This window comes from Pogoniulus pusillus, chromosome 4 (genome assembly GCF_015220805.1).
Source record: "Pogoniulus pusillus isolate bPogPus1 chromosome 4, bPogPus1.pri, whole genome shotgun sequence".
Classification (NCBI taxonomy): Eukaryota; Metazoa; Chordata; class Aves; order Piciformes; family Lybiidae; genus Pogoniulus; species Pogoniulus pusillus.
In genome coordinates, this window is record NC_087267.1 from 19702186 (window position 1) to 19724580 (window position 22395).

At 56.3% G+C, this 22395-nt stretch overlaps 3 protein-coding genes across 3 annotated transcripts; 1 reads left to right on the forward strand and 2 right to left on the reverse strand.

The window, feature by feature from the left end:
• ARF5 (ADP ribosylation factor 5) lies at nt 1-6547 on the reverse strand. Its single transcript, XM_064142328.1, has 6 exons — nt 6311-6547; nt 5668-5748; nt 4820-4929; nt 4452-4523; nt 1691-1816; nt 1-733 (listed from the first exon to the last, which is right to left on the reverse strand). Exons 1-6 carry the CDS (start codon nt 6375-6377, stop codon nt 647-649), a joined length of 543 nt encoding a protein of 180 aa, XP_063998398.1. The 5' UTR covers nt 6378-6547; the 3' UTR covers nt 1-646.
• A 1066-nt stretch (nt 6548-7613) lies between these two features.
• GCC1 (GRIP and coiled-coil domain containing 1) lies at nt 7614-12146 on the forward strand. The gene is made up of 2 exons (XM_064142329.1): nt 7614-9082; nt 10682-12146. Exons 1-2 carry the CDS (start codon nt 8045-8047, stop codon nt 11984-11986), a joined length of 2343 nt encoding a protein of 780 aa, XP_063998399.1. The 5' UTR covers nt 7614-8044; the 3' UTR covers nt 11987-12146.
• A 2133-nt stretch (nt 12147-14279) lies between these two features.
• Nucleotides 14280-22382, reverse strand: LOC135174789 (rab-like protein 2A). Its single transcript, XM_064142331.1, has 8 exons — nt 22208-22382; nt 22062-22091; nt 21818-21897; nt 19528-19607; nt 17463-17574; nt 15311-15408; nt 15003-15086; nt 14280-14712 (listed from the first exon to the last, which is right to left on the reverse strand). The coding sequence occupies exons 1-8, from the start codon at nt 22312-22314 to the stop codon at nt 14632-14634; spliced, it is 672 nt and encodes a 223-aa protein (XP_063998401.1). The 5' UTR covers nt 22315-22382; the 3' UTR covers nt 14280-14631.
• Between the last annotated feature and the right edge of the window lie 13 nt (nt 22383-22395).

Below are 22395 nucleotides of genomic sequence, written 5' to 3' on the forward strand. Positions count from 1 at the left end.
CAGGGTACGAAGTGGTGGTGTTTAATCACTCAATGTACAACAGCAACGTTCTTCAGCCATCCCCCTCCCCTCCTGAAGAGGAAGAGGTCAAGAAGGTCTATCCAAGGAGGAGAAAGAAAAACAAACAAACAAACAAACAAAAAAAAAACAACCAATCAAAGGAGGATCCTTCCTGGTCCCAGCCCCACCAGCCTTTGGGCGAGGACGATTTGGGGACATGCCACCCAGGGAATATCTGGGCAAGCTCTTTCATACAGCACATGCAGGTGGGGAAGGGTGGCCAGCACTGCTGGGGGGTGTCGAAGGCGAGAGGACCACCATGACAATGGAGCTGCCCAAAGAAGTCCTTCCTCGAGGTTCAAGTCCTACCAGATAAAACACAAGAGCAAGAGAAATAGAGAGAGAGAGAGACGAGGCCACGCTGAGGAATTGAGAGAGAGAGCGAGAGAGAGAGAGAGAGAGTCGAGGCCACGCTGAGGAGAAAGGAACCAAACCAACAAAACCAAAAGAGGGCAAACAACCCCTCCCATCCCACCCCACCCCACCCCAGGGAGATAAAGAAGACCAAAGAGAAAAAAAAAAGCCAAACAGCAGTTGGAAGAGATGTCCCCAGCTGATCTGCTCCTTGGGCTACCGTCCCAGGCATTTAGCGCTTGGAGAGCTCGTGAGACAACCAGTCCAGTCCATCGTAGAGCCCTGTGCCCTGAGTGGCACACGTCGCCTGCACGTACCACTGCCAAGGGAAGGGACAGAAGAGCCTTGGTTTGGGTGGATCCAGTCTTTGAGAAACCTTGGAGTGGAGAGTGTTATTCTAATGCCCAACCTAAACCTCCCCTGGGGCAACCTGAGGCCAGTTCCTCTTGTCCTGTCCCTTGGGAGAAGAGATCAATCCTCGCCTGGCATCAGTCTCCTTCTCTCCAGGGCCAGAAGGTCTACCCTCAGCCTCCTTCTCTCTGGGCTCAACAACCCCAGCTCCCTCAGCTGCTCCTCACAAGTTCTCCAGACCCTTCTCCTTCCCCTCCAGATCCTTTCCCACCTTTGTTGCCCTTCTCTGGACCTGCTCCATCCCCTCAATGATCCTCTTGGAGTGAGGGGCCCAGAACTGACACCAGCATTCCACTTTTGGCCTCAGCAGTGCCCAGTGCAGGGGGACAATCCCTGCCCTGCTCCTGCTGGCCACACCATTGCTGATCCAGGCCAGGCTGCTGGTGGCCTTCTTGGCCAACTTGGCACATGTTGGCTCATCTCCAGCCACCAACCCCTGCACTGGGCAGTTTCCAATCACTCTACCCCCAATCTGGAGCCTTCTTGGGGTTGTTGTCACCCAAGAACAGGAGCCAGCCCTTGGCCTTGGTGAACCTCATCCCAGTGGCCTTGGCCCATGGATCCAGCCTGGTCAGATCTCTCTGTTGATCCTCCAACCATTCAGCAGATCAACATCCCACCCCACCTGGTGTCATCTGCAAGCTGCCTGAGGGAGCCTTGATCCCCTTGGTCAGACCATTGCTGAAGACACCAAACAGAACTGGTCCCAGCAGTGAGCCCTGGGGACCACCACTGGCAACTGGGGCTGTTGTGACCCTTGGCCCCAGTGCACCTGATTCCATTGACCTCAGGCTATGGCTGCAGCCTGGCCAGGTGCCTCTGTGGATGCTAGCAGGCCTGAGGGGACCTGTCCCTGGTGACTCACGGTCCTGCTGCGCAGCGTCTGCAGCCCCAGCTTGTCGGTCAGCTCGCTGACGGCCATGGCGTTGGGCATGTCCTGCTTGTTGGCAAACACCAGCAGCACGGCGTCCCGCAGCTCGTCCTCCTGCAGCTGTGGGGACAGTGGGGACAACCCAGCTGGCACCGCTGGGCTCTCCATCCAGCCCTGAGACCACGGTGCCAGCACGCGAGAGACGGCTCAGATACGCGCAAGGATCCGGGAGGGTTCTCTAGCTCCTCTGGGCACCCACAGCTCCTCTGGGCACCCACAGCTCCTCTGGGCACCTTACAGCTCCTCTGGGCACCCACAGCTCCTCTGGGCACCTTACAGCTCCTCTGGACACCCACAGCTCCTCTGGGCACATATAGCTCTTCTGGTCACCTTACAGCTCCTCTGGTCACCCACAGCTCCTCTGGGCACCCACAGCTCCTCTGGGCACCTTACAGCTCCTCTGGGCACCCACAGCTCCTCTGGGCACCTTACAGCTCCTTTGGGCACCCACAGCTCCTCTGGGCACCTTACAGCTCCTCTGGGCACCTTACAGCTCTTCTGGTCACCTTATAGCTCTTCTGGTCACCTTAGAGCTCCTCTGGGCACCCACAGCTCCTCTGGGCACTTTACAGTTCCTCTGGGCACCCACAGCTCCTCTGGGCACCTTACAGCTCCTCTGGTCACCCACAGCTCCTCTGGGCACCTTACAGCTCCTCTGGGCACCTTACAGCTCTTCTAGTCACCTACAGCTCCTCTGGGCACCTTACAGCTCTTCTAGTCACCTACAGCTCCTCTGGGCATCTTACAGCTCTTCTGGTCACTTACAGCTCCTCTGGGCACCCTCAGCTCCTCTGGGCACCCACAGCTCTTCTGGTCACCTTACAGCTCCTCTGGTCACCTACAGCTCCTCTGGGCACCCACAGCTCCTCTGGGCACCTTACAGCTCTTCTGGTCACCCACAGCTCCTCTGGGCACCTTACAGCTCCTCTGGGCACCTTACAGCTCTTCTGGTCACCTTACAGCTCTTCTGGTCACCTTAGAGCTCCTCTGGGCACCCACAGCTCCTCTGGGCACTTTACAGTTCCTCTGGGCACCCACAGCTCCTCTGGGCACCTTACAGCTCCTCTGGACACCCACAGCTCCTCTGGGCACCTTACAGCTCCTCTGGGCACCTTACAGCTCTTCTAGTCACCTACAGCTCCTCTGGGCATCTTACAGCTCTTCTGGTCACTTACAGCTCCTCTGGGCACCCTCAGCTCCTCTGGGCACCCACAGCTCTTCTGGTCACCTACAGCTCCTCTGGTCACCAACGGCTCCTCTGGGCACCCACAGCTCCTCTGGGCACCTTACAGCTCTTCTGGTCACCCACAGCTCCTCTGGGCACCTTACAGCTCCTCTGGGCACCCTCAGCTCCTCTGGGCACCTTACAGCTCCTCTGGGCACCTTACAGCTCCTCTGGGCACCCACAGCTCCTCTGGTCACCTACAGCTCCTCTGGGCACCTTACAGCTCCTCTAGGCACCCTCAGCTCCTCTGGTCACGTACAGTTCTTCTGGTCACCTACAGCTCCTCTGGGCATCTTACAGCTCTTCTGGTCACTTACAGCTCCTCTGGGCACCCTCAGCTCCTCTGGGCACCTTACAGCTCTTCTGGTCACCTACAGCTCCTCTGGGCACCTACAGCTCCTCTGGGCACCTTACAGCTCCTCTGGGCACTTTACAGCTCTTCTGGTCAACTACAGCTCCTCTGGGCACCATACAGCTCTTCTGGTCACTTACAGTTCCTCTGGGCACCCTCAGCTCCTCTGGGCACCTTACAGCTCTTCTGGTCACCTACAGCTCCTCTGGGCACCCACAGCTCCTCTGGGCACCCACAGCTCCTCTGGGCACTTACAGCTCCTCTGGGCACCCTCAGCTCCTCTGGGCATCTTACAGCTCTTCTGGTCACTTACAGCTCCACTGGGCACCCACAGCTCCTCTGGGCACCTTACAGCTCTTCTGGTCATGTACAGCTCCACTGGGCACCCTCAGCTCCTCTGGGCACCTACAGCTCTTCTGGTCAAAGCTGGTGAGAGGCCTGGAACACAGCCCTGTGAGGAGAGGCTGAGGGAGCTGGGGGTGTGCAGCCTGCAGAAGAGGAGGCTCAGGGCTAACCTCATTGCTGTCTACAACTACCTGAAGGGAGGTTGTAGCCAGGTGGAGGTTGGTCTCTTCTGCCAGGCAACCAGCAACAGAAGAAGGGGACACAGTCTCAAGTTGTGGCAGGGGAGGTCTAGGCTGGAGGTTAGGAGGAAGTTGTTGCCAGAGAGAGTGATTGGCATTGGAATGGGCTGCCCAGGGAGGTGGTGGAGTCACCATCCCTGGAGATGCTCAAGAAAAGCCTGGATGAGGCACTTAGTGCCATGGTCTAGTTCATTGGCTAGGGCTGGGTGCCAGGTTGGCCTGGATGATCTTGGAGGTCTCTTCCAACCTGCTTGATTCTACGATTCTATGGTCACCTAAAGCTCTTCTGGGTACCTTGCAGCTCCTCTGGTCACCTACACCTCCTATGGGCACCTACAGCACCTCTGGGCATCTTACAACTCCTCTGGGCATGTACAGCTCTTCTGGCCATCTTACAGCTCCTCTGGTCACTCAAAGGTTCCTCTGCTTGTCCTGGTCCCTCTGGCAGTCACTCAGATATTCCTACAGAGCCGTGTGAGCAGGAGGATGGTTGAGGGACAGCTCACCTCCCTGACAGACACTTTCATCACTCACCATCTTCTGCAGCTCCTCAGCAGACTCCTGCACTCGCTCTCGGTCGTTGCTGTCCACCACGAAGATGAGACCCTAGGGGAGAAGCTAGGCTGGAGCAGGTGGAGATGAGGAGCCTCCCACTACCCCAGCCAAGGGAGACCCACCCTGAGCACCCCAGGGTTGGTGTTGTCTCTTCACTTGCTCCTCCAAAAGACCCTTCTGATGAGAGCCATGGGGCAAATACCAACAAAGCATCCCAGTGCTCCCAGCAAGGTCACCAACACTGGGGAGCAGGACACAGCCATGGGGCAAATACCAGCAAAGCATCCCAGTGCTGCCAGCAAGGTCACCAACACTGGGGAGCAGGAGACAGCCCCCAGCCCAGGTACCTGTGTGTTTTGGAAGTAGTGTCTCCAGAGGGGTCGGATTTTGTCCTGGCCACCCACATCCCAGACAGTGAAGCAAATGTTCTTGTACTCCACAGTCTCCACGTTGAACCCTGCAAGGAGGGCAGAAGAGACACGGGGAGAAGGTGTCCAATGCTGCTGGGTACAGGTGAGAGGAGCCTGGCTCCATCTTCTTTACTCCTTCCATGGATGAGATCCCCCACCCAAGCCACCTCCTCTCAAGGTAAGCAGCTCCAGTCCTCCCAGCCTGTCTTTCTAGGACATGTTCCAGTTCCTTTACCGTCATCATTATCCCTCCAGCATCTGGTCAGACATTGGAATCAGCTGCCCAGAGAGGTGGCTGAGTCACCAACCCTGGATGTGTTTGAAAGTCGTTTGGATGTGGTGCTTGGGGACATGGTTTAGGGATCTTTTCCAACCTGACGTTTCTGTGATCCCCCCACTTCTGCACTGAGCACCTAAGTACCCTGAAGTGGCTCAGCAGAGCTGAGTAGGACAGGAGCTCCTCTCCCAAGCCACTCTCAATACTAAGGGCAGCCCAGGGTCTGGTGGCCCCACGCATGGGGCTTGCTCAGGTACCATCCCGGGACCATCTTCCCAGAGCTGCTCTCTAGCAGGAACCAAGGCCTGTGTTTGTTTGGTGGTCCCCTGGCTGAACTCCACGAGGTTTCTCTGCCCCTTTTTCCAGCCATTTTCTCCACTAGCTTGGGTGAAAGATGCTACAGAATATGGCACTGAAGGCTCCACTCTGTGATCTGGCAGGGGAGCAATGGGGCCCTTCCCAGTACCCAGTGGTCAATGGGGACCCAGCCCACTGCTGAGGCACTCACCGATGGTGGGGATGGTGGTGACAATCTCCCCCAGCTTCAGCTTGTAGAGGATGGTGGTCTTGCCAGCAGCATCCAGCCCCACTATAAGGAAGAGGTGGTGGCACTGGCACTGGTACCTGCCCCATCCTCAACCCTAGCCAATCCCCATCCCATCCCAATGCCCATCCTAACTCTGACCCTGATCTCAATCCCAACTCTATCCCCATCGTTCTTCCAAACCCATCCCTATCCTAACCCCAACCCTATCCCCCTCCCTAACCCCATGCCAACCCCATCCTTAAATCTATTCCCACCTCCACCCCAAATCCAAGACCATTCCTAACCCCTTACCAACCCCAACCTCATCCCCATCACAATCCTGTTCCCGCCTTGATCTCATTTCCACCTCGATTCTGATCCAAATCCCATCTTGATCTCGACCCCCTTCTCATCCTGATCCCGATGCCATTCCCATCCCCATCCGCAGACCTGTCGCCAAGGCCGTTTCCACCCATATATTGATCCCAGCCTCATCCTCATCCCTGTCCTGATTCCAATTCCAATCCTAAACCCATTTCCATCGCCACTCCCCACTGCCACTCCAATCCCGATCCCACCCCTCCCCGCCCCCACCTCGGCCTTGCTCCGCCGCCCCCGCTCTCACCCATGAGGATCCGCATTTGCTTCTTGCCGAAGATGCGGGAGAAGATGGCGGACACCGTCAGGCCCATGGCGGTGGTGGCAGCAGCGGCAGGGACCGGAGAGGGGACTGGAGAGGGGACCGGGAGGGGACTGGGAGGGGACCGGATCGGGGCCGGGCCGGGCCGCGCTGTCACCTCCGCTGCCTCCGCGCTCCGCAGGCTCCACCCCGGCGCACGGAAGCTCCGCCCACACGCAGCGAACCACGCCCACTCGTCGCCCCCTCAGCGAACGCACCCAATCAGCTTACGCCACTCCCGCACAAACCCCGCCCAACACGCACAGACCGCGCCCCCGGCGCACGGCGTGGCCCCGCCCCTCCGCCTGACCGCGGCCCCCTCGGCCCCGCCCCTCCCTGCGGCCTGCTCCCTGACCGCAGCGGCGCATGCGCAGTGCGCGGCAGGGATCCGCCGGAAGCGCCGCCCCCCGGAAGTGAGGCGCCACCGGAAGTGGCACGCGGCGCTCCGCACCTGCGCAGTCGCCGCCGGCTGCGGCCCCGCAGGTAAGGCCAGAGGGGATGGGACGAGAGGGTTGCTATGGAGACGCTCCCGTCGCGGGCGCCTGGGACACTCCGCTGTGCTCTCACGGCCTCCCCTGCTCCATTGGTCTCGTCGCCGCTGCCCCAGAGCCGCCGCTTCCCCCTGGCCCTTCCGTGCCGCGCGTTGTGCCCCCAGCTTCCCCCAGAGTGCCTCCCTGCCACATCCACTCCCCGTCCCGAGCCCTCCGTAGCGGCCCCACTGCCTCCTTTGCTCCACCGGCCTCACGGCCGCTGCCCCAAAGCTACCCCTGCTGCCTGCAGTCTCCCCGTGCCCCGCAGCTTCCTCTCCCCCACCGGTCCCTGCTGCCGCCCAACAGTCGCGTCTCCTCCCCACCCAGCCCCCCAGGCCTGCCCCACTGGCCTCTTTTCCACTCACCAAAAGCTTCGTCTGACCAACAGCTCTCCCCTGGCCCACCGGCCTCTCTGCCACTACCCAAAAGCCACCTCTGCCCTGAGGTCCCTCAGCTGCTCCTCACAAGTACTCTAGAGCCATCTCCTCCAGATCCTTCCCCAGCATCGTTGCCCTTCTCTGGGTCTAATCCAGCTCTTCAATGACCTTCTTGGAGCGAAGGGTCCAAAACTGACCCCAGGATTTGAAATGTGACCTCATCAGTGCCCAGTTCCGAGGAAAAATCAGCCCCTGCTGGCCGCACCATTGCTGATTCGAGCTAGGCTGCTGGTGACCTTCTTGGCCAGCTGGGAACACTGCTGGCTGATCTTCAGTGGCTGTCTTGCAGCACTCCCAGGTCTTTTCCACTGGGTAGTTTTGAGCCATTCTGCCCACAGCCTGGGGCCTTCATGGGGTTGTTGTGACCCAAGAGCAGGCCCAGCCCTTGGCTTTGGTGAACCTCATCCCACTGTCCTCAGCCAATGGATGCAGTCTGGCCAGATCCTCCAACTCTGCAGCAGATCAACACTCCACCCAATCAAACTTGAGAGTGCCTTGATCCCCCTCGTCCAGACCATTGCTGGGGACATCAAACAGACCTGGTCCCACTGCTGAGTACTGGGAAGCATCGGCTGTGACTGGCACTTGTGGTGGTCTGAGGAGGTCAGGATGGTGGGATTCTGCTAGACCTCATCCTCCTGCCCTGTGCTGGTGGTGTCTTTGCTGCTGGTTTAACTTTAGTGCTCTTTTCCTCCTTTCAGGCTGCCTGAATTATGGAGAAGTTTGGGATGAATTTTGGAGGTGGCCCAAGTAAAAAAGATCTTCTGGACACTATTGAGTCACAGAAGAAGCAGCTCCTGCAGTACCAGCTTCGGCTGAAGGATGTGGTCAGAGCCTACAAGAGCCTCATGAAGGAGAAGGAAGCTCTAGAAGCCAGCCTGAAGGTCTTGTCCGCATCCCATGAGGCAGATGTGGCCTTGAGCAGTGCTCAGGTGGCTCCTTGCAGCTCCTCCCTTGCCAATTCTGCTGATGACAGGAGCTCGGTTCACAGTGAGGACAGTGTGGGGACGGCTGCCAGCGCAGACACTGCCACCAGTTTGGCCAGTACCAAGGGTGAACTGGGATCTGAGGATGACAAAGCTGCAGCCACTGCTTCCTCTCCTCGACCGGAAGAGACGAGCGGCTCTGAAAGTGGTGTCAGCACCAGCAGCGGGGAGGTGTCCTCTGCTCCTGGGGAGGTGGACAGAAGAGTTCTCCAGCTGAAGACCCAGCTAGCCACCTTGACCAGTGCTCTGTCAACAGTCACACAGGAGAAGTCCCGCATGGAAGCCTCCTACCAAGCAGACAAGAAGAAGATGAAGCAGGACTTGGATGACACTGTGAAGAAAGCAGGGGACGAGACGGAGAAGTTGGAGCTGGAGCTGAGGTCCCTTCAGGAGCAGCTTGCTGAGACCAAGGCTCGTTTGATCACTCAGCAGCATGACAGAGCTCAGGAGCAGGGCGACCATGCCGTGATGCTCCGGGAGCTTCAGAAGCTGCTGCAGAACGAGAGGACCTTGAGGCAGGACGTGGAGCTGAAGCTGGAGGAGACCAGAGAGGCTCTGTCCAGGAGGTCCTGCATGGCTGATCGTGCTGAGGGCTACGAGCTGCAGATCAAGGAGCTGAGCCAGGAGGTGGAGGACCTGAAGAGAGAGCTGAGAGCTGTTCAGGAGGAGAACAACAAGCCAGACCCTCGGATACAGGACCTGCAGGAGGAGATGACCAGCCTGAAGAACCACTTCCAAGTGCAGCTGTTGCAGGAGATGAAGAAGGTAACCCCCGTCCTGCTCTGGGATGGATCAGTATCAACTGGAGTAGGGTTTCAGGCTAGAGGAGCACAAATTCCCCTTCCTAGTCCCCAAAAGGTCCAAATAGGTGAGAGCCTCCAGGCTTTGCTTGGTGAGATGATAGTCCTGGAGGAGATCAAAAGCTGTTTGTGATCCAGGGGAGATGTCATCCATCGGAGGGTGGTGGGTTTGGGAGCAGCTTTGGAGGTGATGAGATGGTGACTTATTACCCAGGATGCCCAGGGAAGTTGTGGAGGCTCCAAGCCTGGAGATGTTCAAGGCCAGGTTGGATGAGGCCTGGAGAAACCTGGTCCTGGTAGGAGGTGTCCATGCCCATGGCAGGGGTTGGAACTGGATCACCTTTAAAGTCCTTTCCAACCCCAACAATGACATTTGGTTCTGAGCAGGAGTATTTGGGATCACACCTCAAATCCTAGGGTCAGTTTTGGGGCCCTCAAATCAAGAAGGACATTGAGGTGCAGGAGCAGGTCCAGAGAAAGGCAACAAAGCTGGGGAAGGGTCTGGAGCACAGAGAAGGGTCTAGAGAACTTGTGAGGAGCAGCTAAGGGGGTGGGGGTTGTTGAGCCTGGAGAAAAGGAGGCTGAGGGGAGACCTTCTGGCTGTCTACAGCTCCCTGCAAGGAGGCTGGTAGCATCAAGGTCTTCTCCCAAGGGAGGGAACAAGAGGAAATGACCTCAAGTTGTCTCAGGGGAGGTTTAGGTTGGCCATGAGGAAAAAATAGTGCCCTTTGAGGGTTGTCCAGGCCTGGCCCAGGCTGCCCAGGACAATAGTGGAGTCCCCATCCCTGAAGGGCTTTCAAAGCCGTGGAGATGTGGTGCAGAGGACCATGGTTTGGTGGTGCCCTGGCAGTGCTGGGGTAAAGGTTGGACTTGATGGTCTTCAAGGTCTCTTCCAACCTAAATTATTCTCTTAAGTGCTGTGTCAGTGACCAAGCTTAGGAGGAGACAGCTTTTCTCTGCCCCTTTATACCTTGTCTGGGAAGTGTCCATGTTCAAGGCAAGGGACAACTCCAGAAGCTCATAAAACCTGACCTTCAGTGAATCTTGGGGTGCTTCAGGGAAGGAAGAAAAGCAAATCCAGCAGGAAGACTCCTGGGAAAGGCCAGAGAGGTGGGGTGGAAAGGAGGAACCTATGGAGCAACATCTACAGGGGCTGGTACCACTAACTGAATGAACATCTGGAAGCATCTGGTCCCGCCTGAGGTGGGACCTTCCTCATCAACTTGCACTGTGGAATGAGTTTGGTCCTTTCCTCATCTAAGAATCAGGTTGGTTTGAGGCACTTTACCTGTTTTTGGGGAGTCATCTTCAACAGCTTCTCTCTGCCAGAGGAGAGGGTAACCTGACTCCTCCTCTGGTTTGCTTCATGATGGTGATTGTCAAGTCCTGCTGTTTTCCAGATCTCAAAGGGTTTCTTTTCTCCCCAGGAGGAAAGTTGGGGTAGTGGTGGGTTGGATTCTAGGAGAAAGTGTGGTCCCATGGCAGGTTTGGAGCCCACCAGAGGGAGAACTGAACCTCCTGCTTAGGTGGTTGACATAATCTGTCCTGGGTTTGTGTCCCTCAGACAGCACAAGCTGAGGAGCAGCTCCGCCAGCACGCCCAGATGGAGGAGCAACGAGTGGCCAGTTTGGAAGGTAAAGTCTCTGAGGTCTCAGAGCTGCTTGGGACTTATGAAAAAGCCAAGCAGAAGGACCAAGTGGTCATTCAGAAGCTGAAGGACCGCATTGTGCAGTTGGACCTGGAGAACAAGACCTTGGCCATCGCTGCCTCCAGCCGTTCCCCTGCCAACGTTCACCTAGAAGAAGCCAACCTTGATGTCAATGTGCTAAAGGATAAGATGGAGAAGCTGAAAAAGCTTTTGAAGGCAGCAGCTGAGAAGAGTCAACCAGCTTTGGACATTGAGAAGTTGTGTGAGTTGGAGTTTCCAAAGGGTTCCGAGGCTGGGGATGGTGAGAAGGCCACTGCTTTGTACTACCAGCAGGAGCTGAAGCAGCTGAAGGAAGAGTTTGAAAGGTACAAGATGAGGGCACAGGTAGTCCTCAAGAACAAATCAACCAAAGATGGCAACCTGGCTAAAGAACTGGAGGAAGCTCAAGAGCAGCTGGCTGACCTGAAAGAGAAGTACATCACGCTGCAGCTGGCCTGTGACGAGCTGGAGAAGCGGCACCACCAAGACCTGGAGGCCAAGAAACAAGAGATGTCCCAACTGCAGCAGCTCCACAGGCAGGAGTTAGAACGGTGCCAGCTGGACTACAGGGAACGGGCCCTGAGGCTGGAGGAGGAGATGCACAAGCAGAGGGACCGAGCGCTGGCCGTGCTGGCAGAGAAGGACCAAGAGCTGGAGCAGCTGAGATCCATCACCTTGCCTTACGGCCTCCAAGGCTCCAAAACCTACCTGGCGTCAGGGACTGAGCTCGCCAGCAGCGACCCACCAGGTAATGACGCCTCTGAGATCCTCCCCCAGGCTCTCCAGCTCTCCACCGCCAAGGAGTCCACCTTCTTCTTGTATGCAGAGCAGCTGGCTCGCAAAGAGGTGGAGATCGTGGCCCTCAGGAAGCAGAAGCACAAACTGGAGATGCAAGTTCACCAGCTGCAGGAGAAGGTCTTGATGGAGGAGGAGAAGCACAAGGAAGAGGCTGCTGTGCTTCGCAGCCAAATCCAGAAGAACTTTAGGGATAAGAGTAGGGAAGGAGCCAACCTGGAATATCTCAAGAACATTGTCTACAGATTCTTGACTCTTCCAGATTCTCTTGGTCGCCAGCAGACCCTCACTGCCATCTTGACCATCCTTCATTTCAGCCCAGAAGAAAAACAAGAGGTTACTAAACACTCAGCTGCCAGCAGCTGGTGGCTCTCAGGGAAGAGATGAGATGGTGACTCTTCCTCCTTCGGTGTGGGGACATGTTCCTGATGGCTCACTTGTGGTGTCACTGCATCTCTGATCATGCCCTGGAGCTTGCAGCAAAGGATTGTGGGTTTCAAAATAACTTAAAGTAGAATTGTGCCAAAAATTCCACTGCTGTCACAATCCTCTGGTGTGGGAATCTGCTCCTGGGTGGAGCTTGACTTCAAAGTAGGTCTAGATATGGAGACTTTGTTCCACACCACTGAGATGTCCCTGTCTGGCAGGTGTGGGGTGAGAGGCTCTGTTACATGGTGTGGTGGGAAGGGACCTCTTGAGCTCATCCAGTCCAACCCCCCTGCTCCACCAGGGGCACCCACAGCAGCTTGCCCAGGGTCACAATGGCCAGGTGGGGCTGGAAGCTCTCCAGACAAGGAGACTCCACAACCTCTCTGAGCAGCCTGCTCCAGGCCTCCAGCACCCTCACAGCCAACAAGTTGCTCCTGATGGAACCTCCTGGCTTCCATTTGGTGCCCCTTGGCCTGGCACTGGGCACCACTGAGAAGAGTCTTACCCCATCCTCTTGCCCCCTGCAGTCCTTCAGCTCTCACTGAGCATTGCTCAGCTGCCCTCTGGAGCTGCTCTTCTCCAGGCTCAGCAGCCCCAGGGCTCTCAGCCTTTGCTGCTCACAGAGATGCTGCAGGCCCCTCAGCATCTCCCCAGCCTCCACTGGACGCTCTCCAGTAGCTCCCAGTCTCTGGCACTGGGGAGCCCAGCACTGGCTCCAGTTCTCCAGCTGTGGCCTCACCAAGGCAGAGCAGAGGGGCAGGAGAACCTCCCTTGACCTGCTGGACACACTCTTCTCTGTGCTCCCCAACACTCTTGGCCTTCTTGGCCATGAGGGCACATTGCTGGCTCATGGCCAAGCAGCATTGCCAGATCCTTCTCCATGGAGCTGCTTCCCAGCAGGTTCCCCCTCACCTGGCCTGGTGCAAGGGTTGTTGCTGCCCAGGGCTTGAGGAGCTTGCTCCACACACCCAGCATGCTCCTGCAGCAGAAGAGTTTTTCCTCTCTTCCCCTGATTTTTTTCCCCCTCTTTTTAATTCCCCCTTTTCTCTTTTCCCACCTTTTTTCACTCCTTCTTCTCCCCCACCCTTTTTTTCCCCTCCTTTCCCTCCTTTTCCCATTTTCTCTCTTCCTCTCCCTTTTCTCACCTCACTTCCCTCTTTTCACCCCCTCCCCCTTTCTTTCCCCCTTTCCACCTCCTTTTTTCTTTACTCTCCCCTTTTTCCATTCCCACGCCAGCTTCACGCTGTACAGGGACCAGCAGATGGCACTCACTAGTCTCCCAGTCCTCTCCTACTGCGGCCACCCCAGGATCTGCTCCCTTGGGACAGGACACACAAGGAAAGCACCAAATGGCCTTGGCTCTGGGGTGGCCCAAGGGCATAATGCTGAGTCCTGCAGGGATGGGACATCTCCACCTGTCTGGGCAACCTGGGCCAGGCTTTCACCACCCTCAGTATGAAGAACATCTCTCTTCTGTCATCTAAATGTCCCTCTTGATTCCAGCCATCACCCCTTGTCCTGTCACAATAGGGCCTGCTCAAAATTGTCCCCAACTTTCTTCTCAGCTCCTTTAAGACCTAAAAGGCCACCAGAAGGTCTTCCTGGAGTCTGTTCTGCAGGTTGAACAATCCCAACTCTCCCAGCCTAGCCTCACAGCAGAGAGCTTCCAGCATTGCTGTGGCCTCCTCTGGCCCTGCTCCAGCAGGTCCCTGTTTGTGCTGAGGACTCCAGAGCTGGCCCCAGAACTGCATGGGGGGGGTCTCACCAAGGCTGCCCTCCAGCCTTTCATCCATCAGCCTAGACTGATTCTGGGGGTTGCCCTGACCCAGCTGCAGGACCTTGAACTTGGCCTTGAACCTCATGAGGTTCACAGAAGCCCATCTCTCCAGCCTGTCCAGCCCACACCACTGCTTCCTACCTTCTGTGAGAGGACAGGAAGCTGGGCAGAGAGTACCAAATCCCCTGGGATGGGCAGGAAGCCTGGCACTGTCTGGGGTAGGCTGGGCCCTGGGGAGTCTGAGCACTTTTCATGCCAAGTCTGTTTCCATACAGAGCTTCAGGTCCAGGCACAGGGACTGTTGGTGGTGCCTGGACACAGCAGCCCACGTCCTGGGTCTGGCTGCCCCACAACACACCTGGGAGGGAACCCAGAAGACTGCAGCAGAAGGCATGGGGTGGGCAGAGGTTGGGGAGGACTGGCAGGTGGACCTGCAGTGTACTGTCAGAGGGCTGCCAAGTGCAGCAGGAAGGATGAAGGTCAAAGCTTTATTTTTAAAAAGCTTCCTTTAGGATTTGTTTTCTCCAGTCAGCATATGGGCAGGACCCTTCCCTGCACCTCCAGGAGTGGCTCAGCAATCCTGGCAAGCTCTGCCACAGGCAGCATTCAGGAACCAGCAACCTTGTGGATGCTCCTGCCCCTTCCTTGACTGATGTGCAGTGGCTGGGGCAAGTCATGCCCAGACAGTCTCTCCCACAAGGAGGGAGACCCAGGGGCCCATCACCTGGGCTTCCTGGGCCTGAAGAAAGCCCCTGTCCTCCTCAGTGAGGGCCAGCTCTAACCAGCCCCAGAGATCTAGAGCAAGAGGAAGAACAGAGTCCATCCCTTAGGCAGATGGAGGCTTCTCCTCAGGGCAGCTTTCCTCTTCATCCAACAAGTTCTCACTCTTCTCCTCCAGGTCAAAGCTCTGGAAAGGAGCAGGACAAGGAGCTGCTGAGAAGCAGATCAGCAGCACCTCCATTCTGCTCTGCTTCTTTCAAACTCAGCCTAGGGCAGTGTGGGCTCCTCGGAGAGTCGCCACCTCACCCCTTCCAGCCTAGGCAAGAACAGCACACAGACCCTGTGCTGTGACCAGCAGAAGGCAAATCTCCCCTCGTGTCCAAATTTCACTATTTTGCCACAGGCTCTGCTGTCCCTGAAGGGCAAAATCTGAGCAGAGCTGCCAGTGCCCTGGGAGGAGAAGTGAGCCCTTCTTACCTCCAACTCTCTCATGACCTCGTCCATGAAATCTGCCGAATTCTGCTTATAAGCCACTGCCAGTTTGATGGCATCATTGAAGAGCTGAGGAGGAGAATGCTTGTCACACAGAGCAAGGGCCACTCACTGGCTTTCCCTAACATGTGGGCATTGTGCCCACCCCCCCAAGCAAAGAAACCACCTCCAGCTACCAGGTCCTCGCAAGCCACCAGAGAGATGGGCTGACCCACATTCTGCTCTCTGTGCCTACACAGCAGGCTCCAGCTGCAGGGCTGTCTGGAGTGCCAAGCCCAAGAGCTGTGTTTTACCTTCACTACATTGGTGCCATCTGCAGCAGACACAAAGTAAAAGGGCAAGCTGAGCTTTCGGGCAAAGTTGAAGCTCTTCTGGGTCACCTTCGTGTCAGCTGAGGGCAAAGAAGGGAGAAGTGGTCAGCAGGACACCACTGGAGGCAGAATGCCAGCACATGCAGGAGTGGGGTGGAACAGCTGGAGACCAATTTAGCTGTTGAGACCTCACTGAGGTACAAGAGCAGAAGAGCCCTTCCCAAAAGCCACAGCTTCAACAAACCCCTGCTAGGAAGACCCAAAAAGGTTCTGGTGGGTTGATCTCTGCTGCTTGACTAAATGTCAGATGGACTCTGAGAGGCTCTACATGGATCCTGCCTTGCAGCTCCAGAACATGCCAGTTCTGCTGTCCATATCACCTGGACACTGCTGCCAGCAGGAGTCACAGAATAATTCTCAGTGATGGAAGGGACCTCAAGGATCATCTAGTTCCAACCGCCCTGCCCTGGGCAAGGACACCTCACACTACATCACATTGCTCAGAGCCCCATCCAGCCTGGCCTTAAAAACTTCCATGGATGAGGCTTCCACCAGCACCCTGAGCCACCTGTTCCAGTGTCTCACCAGCCTCATGCTGAAGAACTTCTTCCTAATGTCCAGTCTGAATCTCCTCTTAATTTTGCTCCATTCCCCCCAGTCCTGCCACTACTTGACATCCTAAAAAGTCCCTCCCCAGCCTTCCTGTAGGACTCCTTCAGATACTGGAAGGCCACAATAAGGTCTCCTCAGAGCTTTCTCCTCTCCAGGCTGAACAATGTCAACTCTCTCAGCCTGCCTCTGCCTCCAATTTGGCCACTGGAACCAGAGCTCTTCACTGCCCTCACTCTCTGCTGCCTCCACTGTATGACTCAAGGATATGCTGACAGTGTCCAAGTGACCCAGCAGAGGCAGGTTAGGTGCAGCCACCCCAGCCACAGCCAGAAGCTTCCTTTGAGTTTGGAGACAAATTCAGAGTGTGCTCACAGGAGGTTCTGATCCACAAATGCCCCACAGGCCAGCACAGGAGTGGGACAGAACAGAAAAAGCAACACCTAGAGCAGCTCAAACTCCAAATGCTGCCCAGGAGGCACTGCCCAAGAGCCTCTCTTCTACAGGGATCCTGCAGGCTGGGCCTGGGCCAGAACTGTCAGCTGAGCACCTTTGTGGCCTGGGCAGAACGCACCAATCCAAAGCAGGGCTGAGGGGTCCCTTGGAACACTGTCCACTCACACGTGGAGCACTATGAGCAGGATTCTCCTACTCAGAGGTTCTGTCTTTCACATGCCTGTGAACACCAAGTCCTTTTGCACAGTCCAAGCAATGAGAGGATCACAGAGTCACAGAATTAAACATGTTGGAAAAGACCTTTGAAATCATCCAGGCCAACCTATCCCCTAACACCTAATTAACCAGACCATGGCACTAAGTGCCTCATCCAGTCTCCTAAACACCTCCAGGGACGGTGACTCCACCACCTCCCTGGGCAGCCCATTCCAATGCCAATCACTCTCTCTGACAACAACTTCCTCCTAACCTCCAGCCTAGACCTCCCCTGACACAACTTGAGACTGTATCCCCTTGTTCTGTTGCTGGTTGCCTGGCAGAAGAGACCAACCCCCATCTGGCTACGGTCTCCCTTCAGGTAGTTGCAGACAGCAATGAGGTCAGCCCTGGACCTCCTCTTCTCCAGGCTGCACACCTCCAGCTCCCTCAGCCTCTCCTCACAGGGCTGTGCTCCAGGCCCCTCGCCAGCTTCATTGCCCTTCTCTGGACATGTTCAAGCACCTCAACATCTTTCTTAAATTGAGGGGCCCAGAACTGGACACAGCACTCAAGATGTGGCCTAACCAGTGCTGAGTACAGGGACAGAAGGACTTCCAGGCAGCAGTGTGCCCAGGTGGCCAAGAAGGCCAATGGCATCCTGGCCTGCACCAGGAATAGTGTGGCCAGCAGGACCAGAGAAGTCCTGCAAGGACAGCAGAGGATCCTGCATGACCAGACTGAGCTGTTCATTTGGCCTAACACTGAAAAACTCTTCTGAATCTAAGAGATGAGGGAGATTCTTTCTCAGCTAGGTCAGAAGACAATCCCATCCCCACCCCAAGTGGCTGCAAGAAGGAGCTGATGAACTCACCATCAATTTTGTTGGCCACCACAATGCAGGGGATCTCTGGTCGGAATTCTCTCAGCTCCTTATACCAGCTGCTCAGGTTCCTGTAGGTGACTTTCCTCTGCACATCAAACACCTTCCAAAACACAACCAGATGTGCTGTGGGGCCAGCAGCAGGGCAGCTCCTGATCACCCCACTGCTCCAAACACAGGTCCACAACCCAGCATTCTCCTGGGAGGACATCACCAAAGGCATCTAGCCTTTGTTATGAAGGGTGACAGGGGAAGGGGATGAAAACAGACTGAGTGGTGTGGTTGGCAAGGATGGGATGGGAACCATCCAGATGGACCTGGACAGGCTGGAGAGGTGAGTTGAGAAGAGTCTTGTGAGGTTCCATAAGGCCAAGTGCAAGGTCCTGCACCTGGGTTGGGGCAATCCTGGATATCAGCACAGGCTGGGGATGAGATTGAGAGCAGCTATGAAGAGAAGGACTTGGGGCTGCTGGTGGATGAGAAGCTGAAGAGGAGCCAGCAATGTGCACTTGCAGCCCAGAAGGCCAACAGCAGCCTGGGCTGCATCAAAAGCAGCATGGCCAGAGATGGAGAGAGGATTTCCTGCCTCCTAACCCCTTTAGATCTCGTTTTGAGCTGTTGCTTGAACTTCCATCTATTTCTCACCACTTGTGAGCATCACTCCATTGATCATTTTAGTTGTTAAACTAAAGAAATCTCACAGCTGATCCTATGTAGCAGAACAGATCTGCCCCAGTACTTGCTCACTGTCATGGAGAATTGAGTTCTTGTTGTGGTACAAAAGAAGAATGTAAAGGAAATCTTGCTCTGCTCTGCGGAGACCTCAGCTGCAGTGCTGTGTCCAGCTCTGGAGCCCTCAGCACAGGAAGGCTATGGACCTGATAGAGCAGGGCCAGAGGAAAATGATCAGGGGAGTGTAGCAGCTCTGCCATGAGAACAGGCTGAGGGAGCTGGGGTTGTTCATCCCGGAGAAGAGAAGGCTCCAGGCAGACCTAAGAGCAGTCTACCAGTACCTGAAGGGGAGCTCCAAAAGGCTGCAGAGGGACTGTTTGCAAAGGCCTGCAGTGACAGGATGAGGGCAATGGTTTGAAATGAGAGCAGAGCAGATTGAGATTGGATGTTAGGAGCAAGTTCTGCACCATGAGGGTGGTGGAACACTGCAACAGGTTGCTGATGGAGGTAGTTGAGGCCCCATCCTTGGAGACGTTCAAGGTGAGGCTGGACGTGGCTGTAGTGGAGGATGTCCCTCTTGGCTGCAGGGTTTTGGGCTGGATGAGCTTTGGAGGTCCCTTCCAACCCATTCTATGGATGTCCAGCAAGCCTTGAGATGCCCAGCCAGGACACAGACCCTCATTTTCCTTTACATTCTTCTTTTTGTACCACAACAAGAACTCAATCCCCCATGATAGTGAGTGAGCACTGGGGCAGATCTGTTCTGCTACATAGGATCAGCTGTGAGGTTTCTCTAGTTTAACAACTAAAATGATCAGTGGAGTTGAGTGATGCTCACAAGTGGTGAGAAATAGATGGAAATTCAAGCAACAGCTCAAAGCAAGAGGCCTAAAAGGGTTAGGAGGCAGGAAACAAAACTGATTTGAGATAAGAAATAGGAAGTGCAAAGTGCAGGGAAATAGAAAAAGGCAGATCAAAGAATGTCTGAGGTAGGACCCTGCAGAACATGTCAGAAGAGTTCTATACTGCATAGTCCAACAGTCCCATCTGGAACACAAAAGGAATGTCCCTCTCTCTTGCACCACCTCTGACAGGACTGCTTCTAAGTCCAAACCTTCAGTCACAGGGACAAATGTAAAGCAAGGTAAAAGACAGCAAAGCCAGGGAGTGTAGGAAAGCCAGGAGAGAGCTAAACACACCCAGCTACACCAGTTCTGCCTGGTGGGAGCAGAAGGAACAACACAGGGAAGATTTTTAAGCACTGGAAGAGGCAAGAAATACAAAGCAGCACAATCACCACCAGCAACAGTCAAGCCAAGGGTCAGCTGGGGACTGCTCTTAGCCCAAGTGCCACCAGAACTCACAGAGAGACCTCTGCCCTTACCATGATACAAGCATGAGCCTTGTGATAGTAGGATGGGTGCATGCTCTGGAACCTCTCCTGTCCTGCTGTGTCCCAGAAGTCTGCAAAGACACAGAAAGAAAGAAAGGGTGCTTTAGAATACCACAACTTGCCAAGCTCTACTTTCATCACAGCTGAGAGCCAGGGTGCAAAGCCCACTCCAGCTCCTCAGGTTTCACCTCACTAATCTGAAACATTCCAGGGCTAAGAGATTATGCAAAACTAGGACCTTTTCTTAGCTGGGCTTAGCTATGAGCTGTGCTAGCACTGATCAGGAAGATTACATTAAAATGAATTAAACCCCCAGAAATTAAAACAGGAGGTCTACTGAGATAGGAGATCTTGGACTTTTAGTGGTGGTGGGCAGCTAAAGACCACTGCAGGCTGGTTTGTGATTAGCTTGTGGCATATTTCTTCTTGCTTAAATCACCACACTGGAGATGTAAAGGAGTCTGGAGGCAGTTTCACACCTCAGATAAACTGAAATAGGGTCAGGAAGGCTGTGCAGAAAGACCTGGCCAGGTTGGACTGGTGAGCTGAGGTCAGCTCTATGAGGTTTAACAAGGCCAAGGGCTGGGTCCTGCACTTGGGTCACAACAACCCCATGAAGGCTCCAGGCTTGGGGCAGAGTGGCTGCACAGTGCCTGGTGGAGAAGGACCTGAGGGTGTTTGTAGACAGCAGATGAAGATGAGCCAGTGTGTGCCAAGGCCACCAGCATCCTGACTTGTATCAGCAATGGTATGGCCAGCAGGAGCAGGGCAGGGATTTGTTCCCCTTGGCTGCGCACTGGTGAGGCTACACCTTGAGTACTGGTGTTCAGCTTTGGGCCCCTCACTCTAAGAAGGATACTGGGGAGATAGAGCAGGTCCAGAGAAGGACAACAAAGCTCATGAAGGGTCTGGAGAACAGGGCTGGTGAAGAGCGGCTGAGGGACCTGAGGTTGTTGAGCCTGGAGAGAAGGAGGGTGAGGGGAGACCTTTTGGCTCTCTACAGCTTCCTGAAAGGAGGCTGGAGCCAAGTGGGTTTGATCTCTTCTCCCTAGTAACAAGTCATAGGATGAGGGAAAATGGCCCCAAGTCTCATCAGAGAAGGTTTAGGTTGAACTTTAAAAGAAACTTCACTGAAAGGGTTCTCAAAGGCTGGAACAGGCTTCTCAGGGAGGTGGTTGGATCCCCATCCCTGGGGGTGTTTTGAAGAGGCAGAGATGTGGTGCTGAGGGACATGGTTCAGCACCAGACTTGGCAGTTAGAGAATGGCTGGATTTGACGATCCTAAAGGTCTTTTCCAACCAAACCAGCTCTGTGTTTGCTGCCATTCAGAAGGGCCTGGACAGGCTGGAGAAACAGGCTTGCAGGAACCTCAGGAAGCCCATCAAGGAGGACAAAGCCCTCCAGCTGGGCAGGAACAACCTCATAGCACTGGTTTCTGCTGGGGACCATTCAGGTGGAAAGCAGCTTCGCAGAAAAGGCCTCGGGGTTCCTGTTCGATTCCAAGCTGACCAGAAGCCAGCAGCCTGCCCTTGCCACAAAGAAGGCTGATGTTACCCTGGGCTGCATGAGGTAAATATTCCTAGCCCCTGCTCAGCACTGGTGAGGCCACACGTGGAGTTCTCTGTCCAGTTCTGGTCTCCTCAGTACAGGGGAGACATGGACATCCCGGAGAAAGTCCAGCAGAGAGCCACAGAGATGAAGGGACACAAGCACCTCTCCTGTAAGGCAAGGCTGAGAAGACTGGGACGGTTAAGCCTAGCACGGAGAAGGCTCAGGGGGTCTCATCAACGGGCACAGACATCTCAAGGGAGAGTGTAAGGGAAGCAGATGGAGCCAGGCTCACTGCAGTGGTGCCCAGTGACAGGGCAGAGGCAGTGAGCACAAACAGCAGCTTCCCTCTGAACACCAGCAAACACTTTCATCTCTGTGAGGGTGCCCCAGAACTGGCACAGGCTGCCCGCGGAGGCTCCACCCTGGGAAGCGCTCAGAAGCCGCCTGGGCAGCTGGCTTTAGGTGGCCTCGCTTGAACGCGGGTGGGACGGGATGGTCTTCGGAGGTCCCTGCCAGCCTCCCCCGTCTGCGATTCTGCGCTCCCTTCGCTCTTCCGTTTGCCCGGACGAGCTATCGTTGGCATCCCCTTGCCCACCACACGGAGCTCCCGTGCCATCGTTTTAGGTCCGTGTCCCGCCGCGCACGCCAACAGCCCCGGCGCCGTCTCCTTCCCGGCACGGAGCCTGCATCGGCCCCGGCCCCGGCCCCCGCGCCAGGCGTCCCCACTCACCCACGACGACCGTTCGCCCGTCCAGCTGAGCGCGGTGCTTGTAGAGCGTCAGGGCGAAGGTGGAGAGCTGCTGGGGGCGGCTGAGTCCGAGTCAAGGAGCAGACCGAGGAGCATGCCCGCCCGCCCCCCCCGCAACTCCGCTCGCTCCCCTAGCCGGGGCCCTGCTCGCACTGGCGCTCTCCCGCCGCTCTCCACCGGGCCCGGGAGGGAGGACGGGGCCTAAGGCGGCTCAGCACAAGGATACAAGCCGTCGAGCAGGAACCTTTCCAGCAGCCTGCGGAGAGAGCACCACACCGCCGTGAGGCCACGGGACCGAGCAGCCCCGGGCCGCCCCTTCCCTCCCGCGGGACCCCGGCCGGGCGGCGGCCGCCTGCCCGCGCCGCCACGCACTTGGACTTGCCCACGGCGCTGTCGCCCAGGCAGATGATCTTCACGGTGTCCTCGGCGCCGCCCGCGGCCTCGTCCCGGCTCCGCTCCTCGGCCGCCGCATCCGCCATGGCCCCGCGTCCCGCCGCTGCTACGCGACCCGGCGGGGCCCGCCCCGGCCCCGGCCCCGGCGGGGCGGCCGCACGCGCGAC

Bases quoted from the DNA above. Each gene is read 5' to 3' on its own strand.
- ARF5 (XM_064142328.1), bottom strand. From the start codon at position 6,377: ATGGGCCTGACGGTGTCCGCCATCTTCTCCCGCATCTTCGGCAAGAAG. The intron at 4,524-4,819 runs GTACCTGGGCTG...CTTCTCCCCTAG, and splicing joins ACTACTTCCAAAACACACAG to GGTCTCATCTTCGTGGTGGA. The intron at 1,817-4,451 runs GTGAGTGATGAA...CTGTCCCCACAG, and splicing joins CTGAGGAGCTGCAGAAGATG to CTGCAGGAGGACGAGCTGCG.
- GCC1 (XM_064142329.1), top strand. From the start codon at position 8,045: ATGGAGAAGTTTGGGATGAATTTTGGAGGTGGCCCAAGTAAAAAAGAT. The intron at 9,083-10,681 runs GTAACCCCCGTC...TGTGTCCCTCAG, and splicing joins TGTTGCAGGAGATGAAGAAG to ACAGCACAAGCTGAGGAGCA.
- LOC135174789 (XM_064142331.1), bottom strand. From the start codon at position 22,314: ATGGCGGATGCGGCGGCCGAGGAGCGGAGCCGGGACGAGGCCGCGGGC. The intron at 15,409-17,462 runs GTGAGTTCATCA...CTTTGCCCTCAG, and splicing joins GGTGGCCAACAAAATTGATG to CTGACACGAAGGTGACCCAG. The intron at 14,713-15,002 runs GTAAGAAGGGCT...GCTCCTTTCCAG, and splicing joins AGGTCATGAGAGAGTTGGAG to AGCTTTGACCTGGAGGAGAA.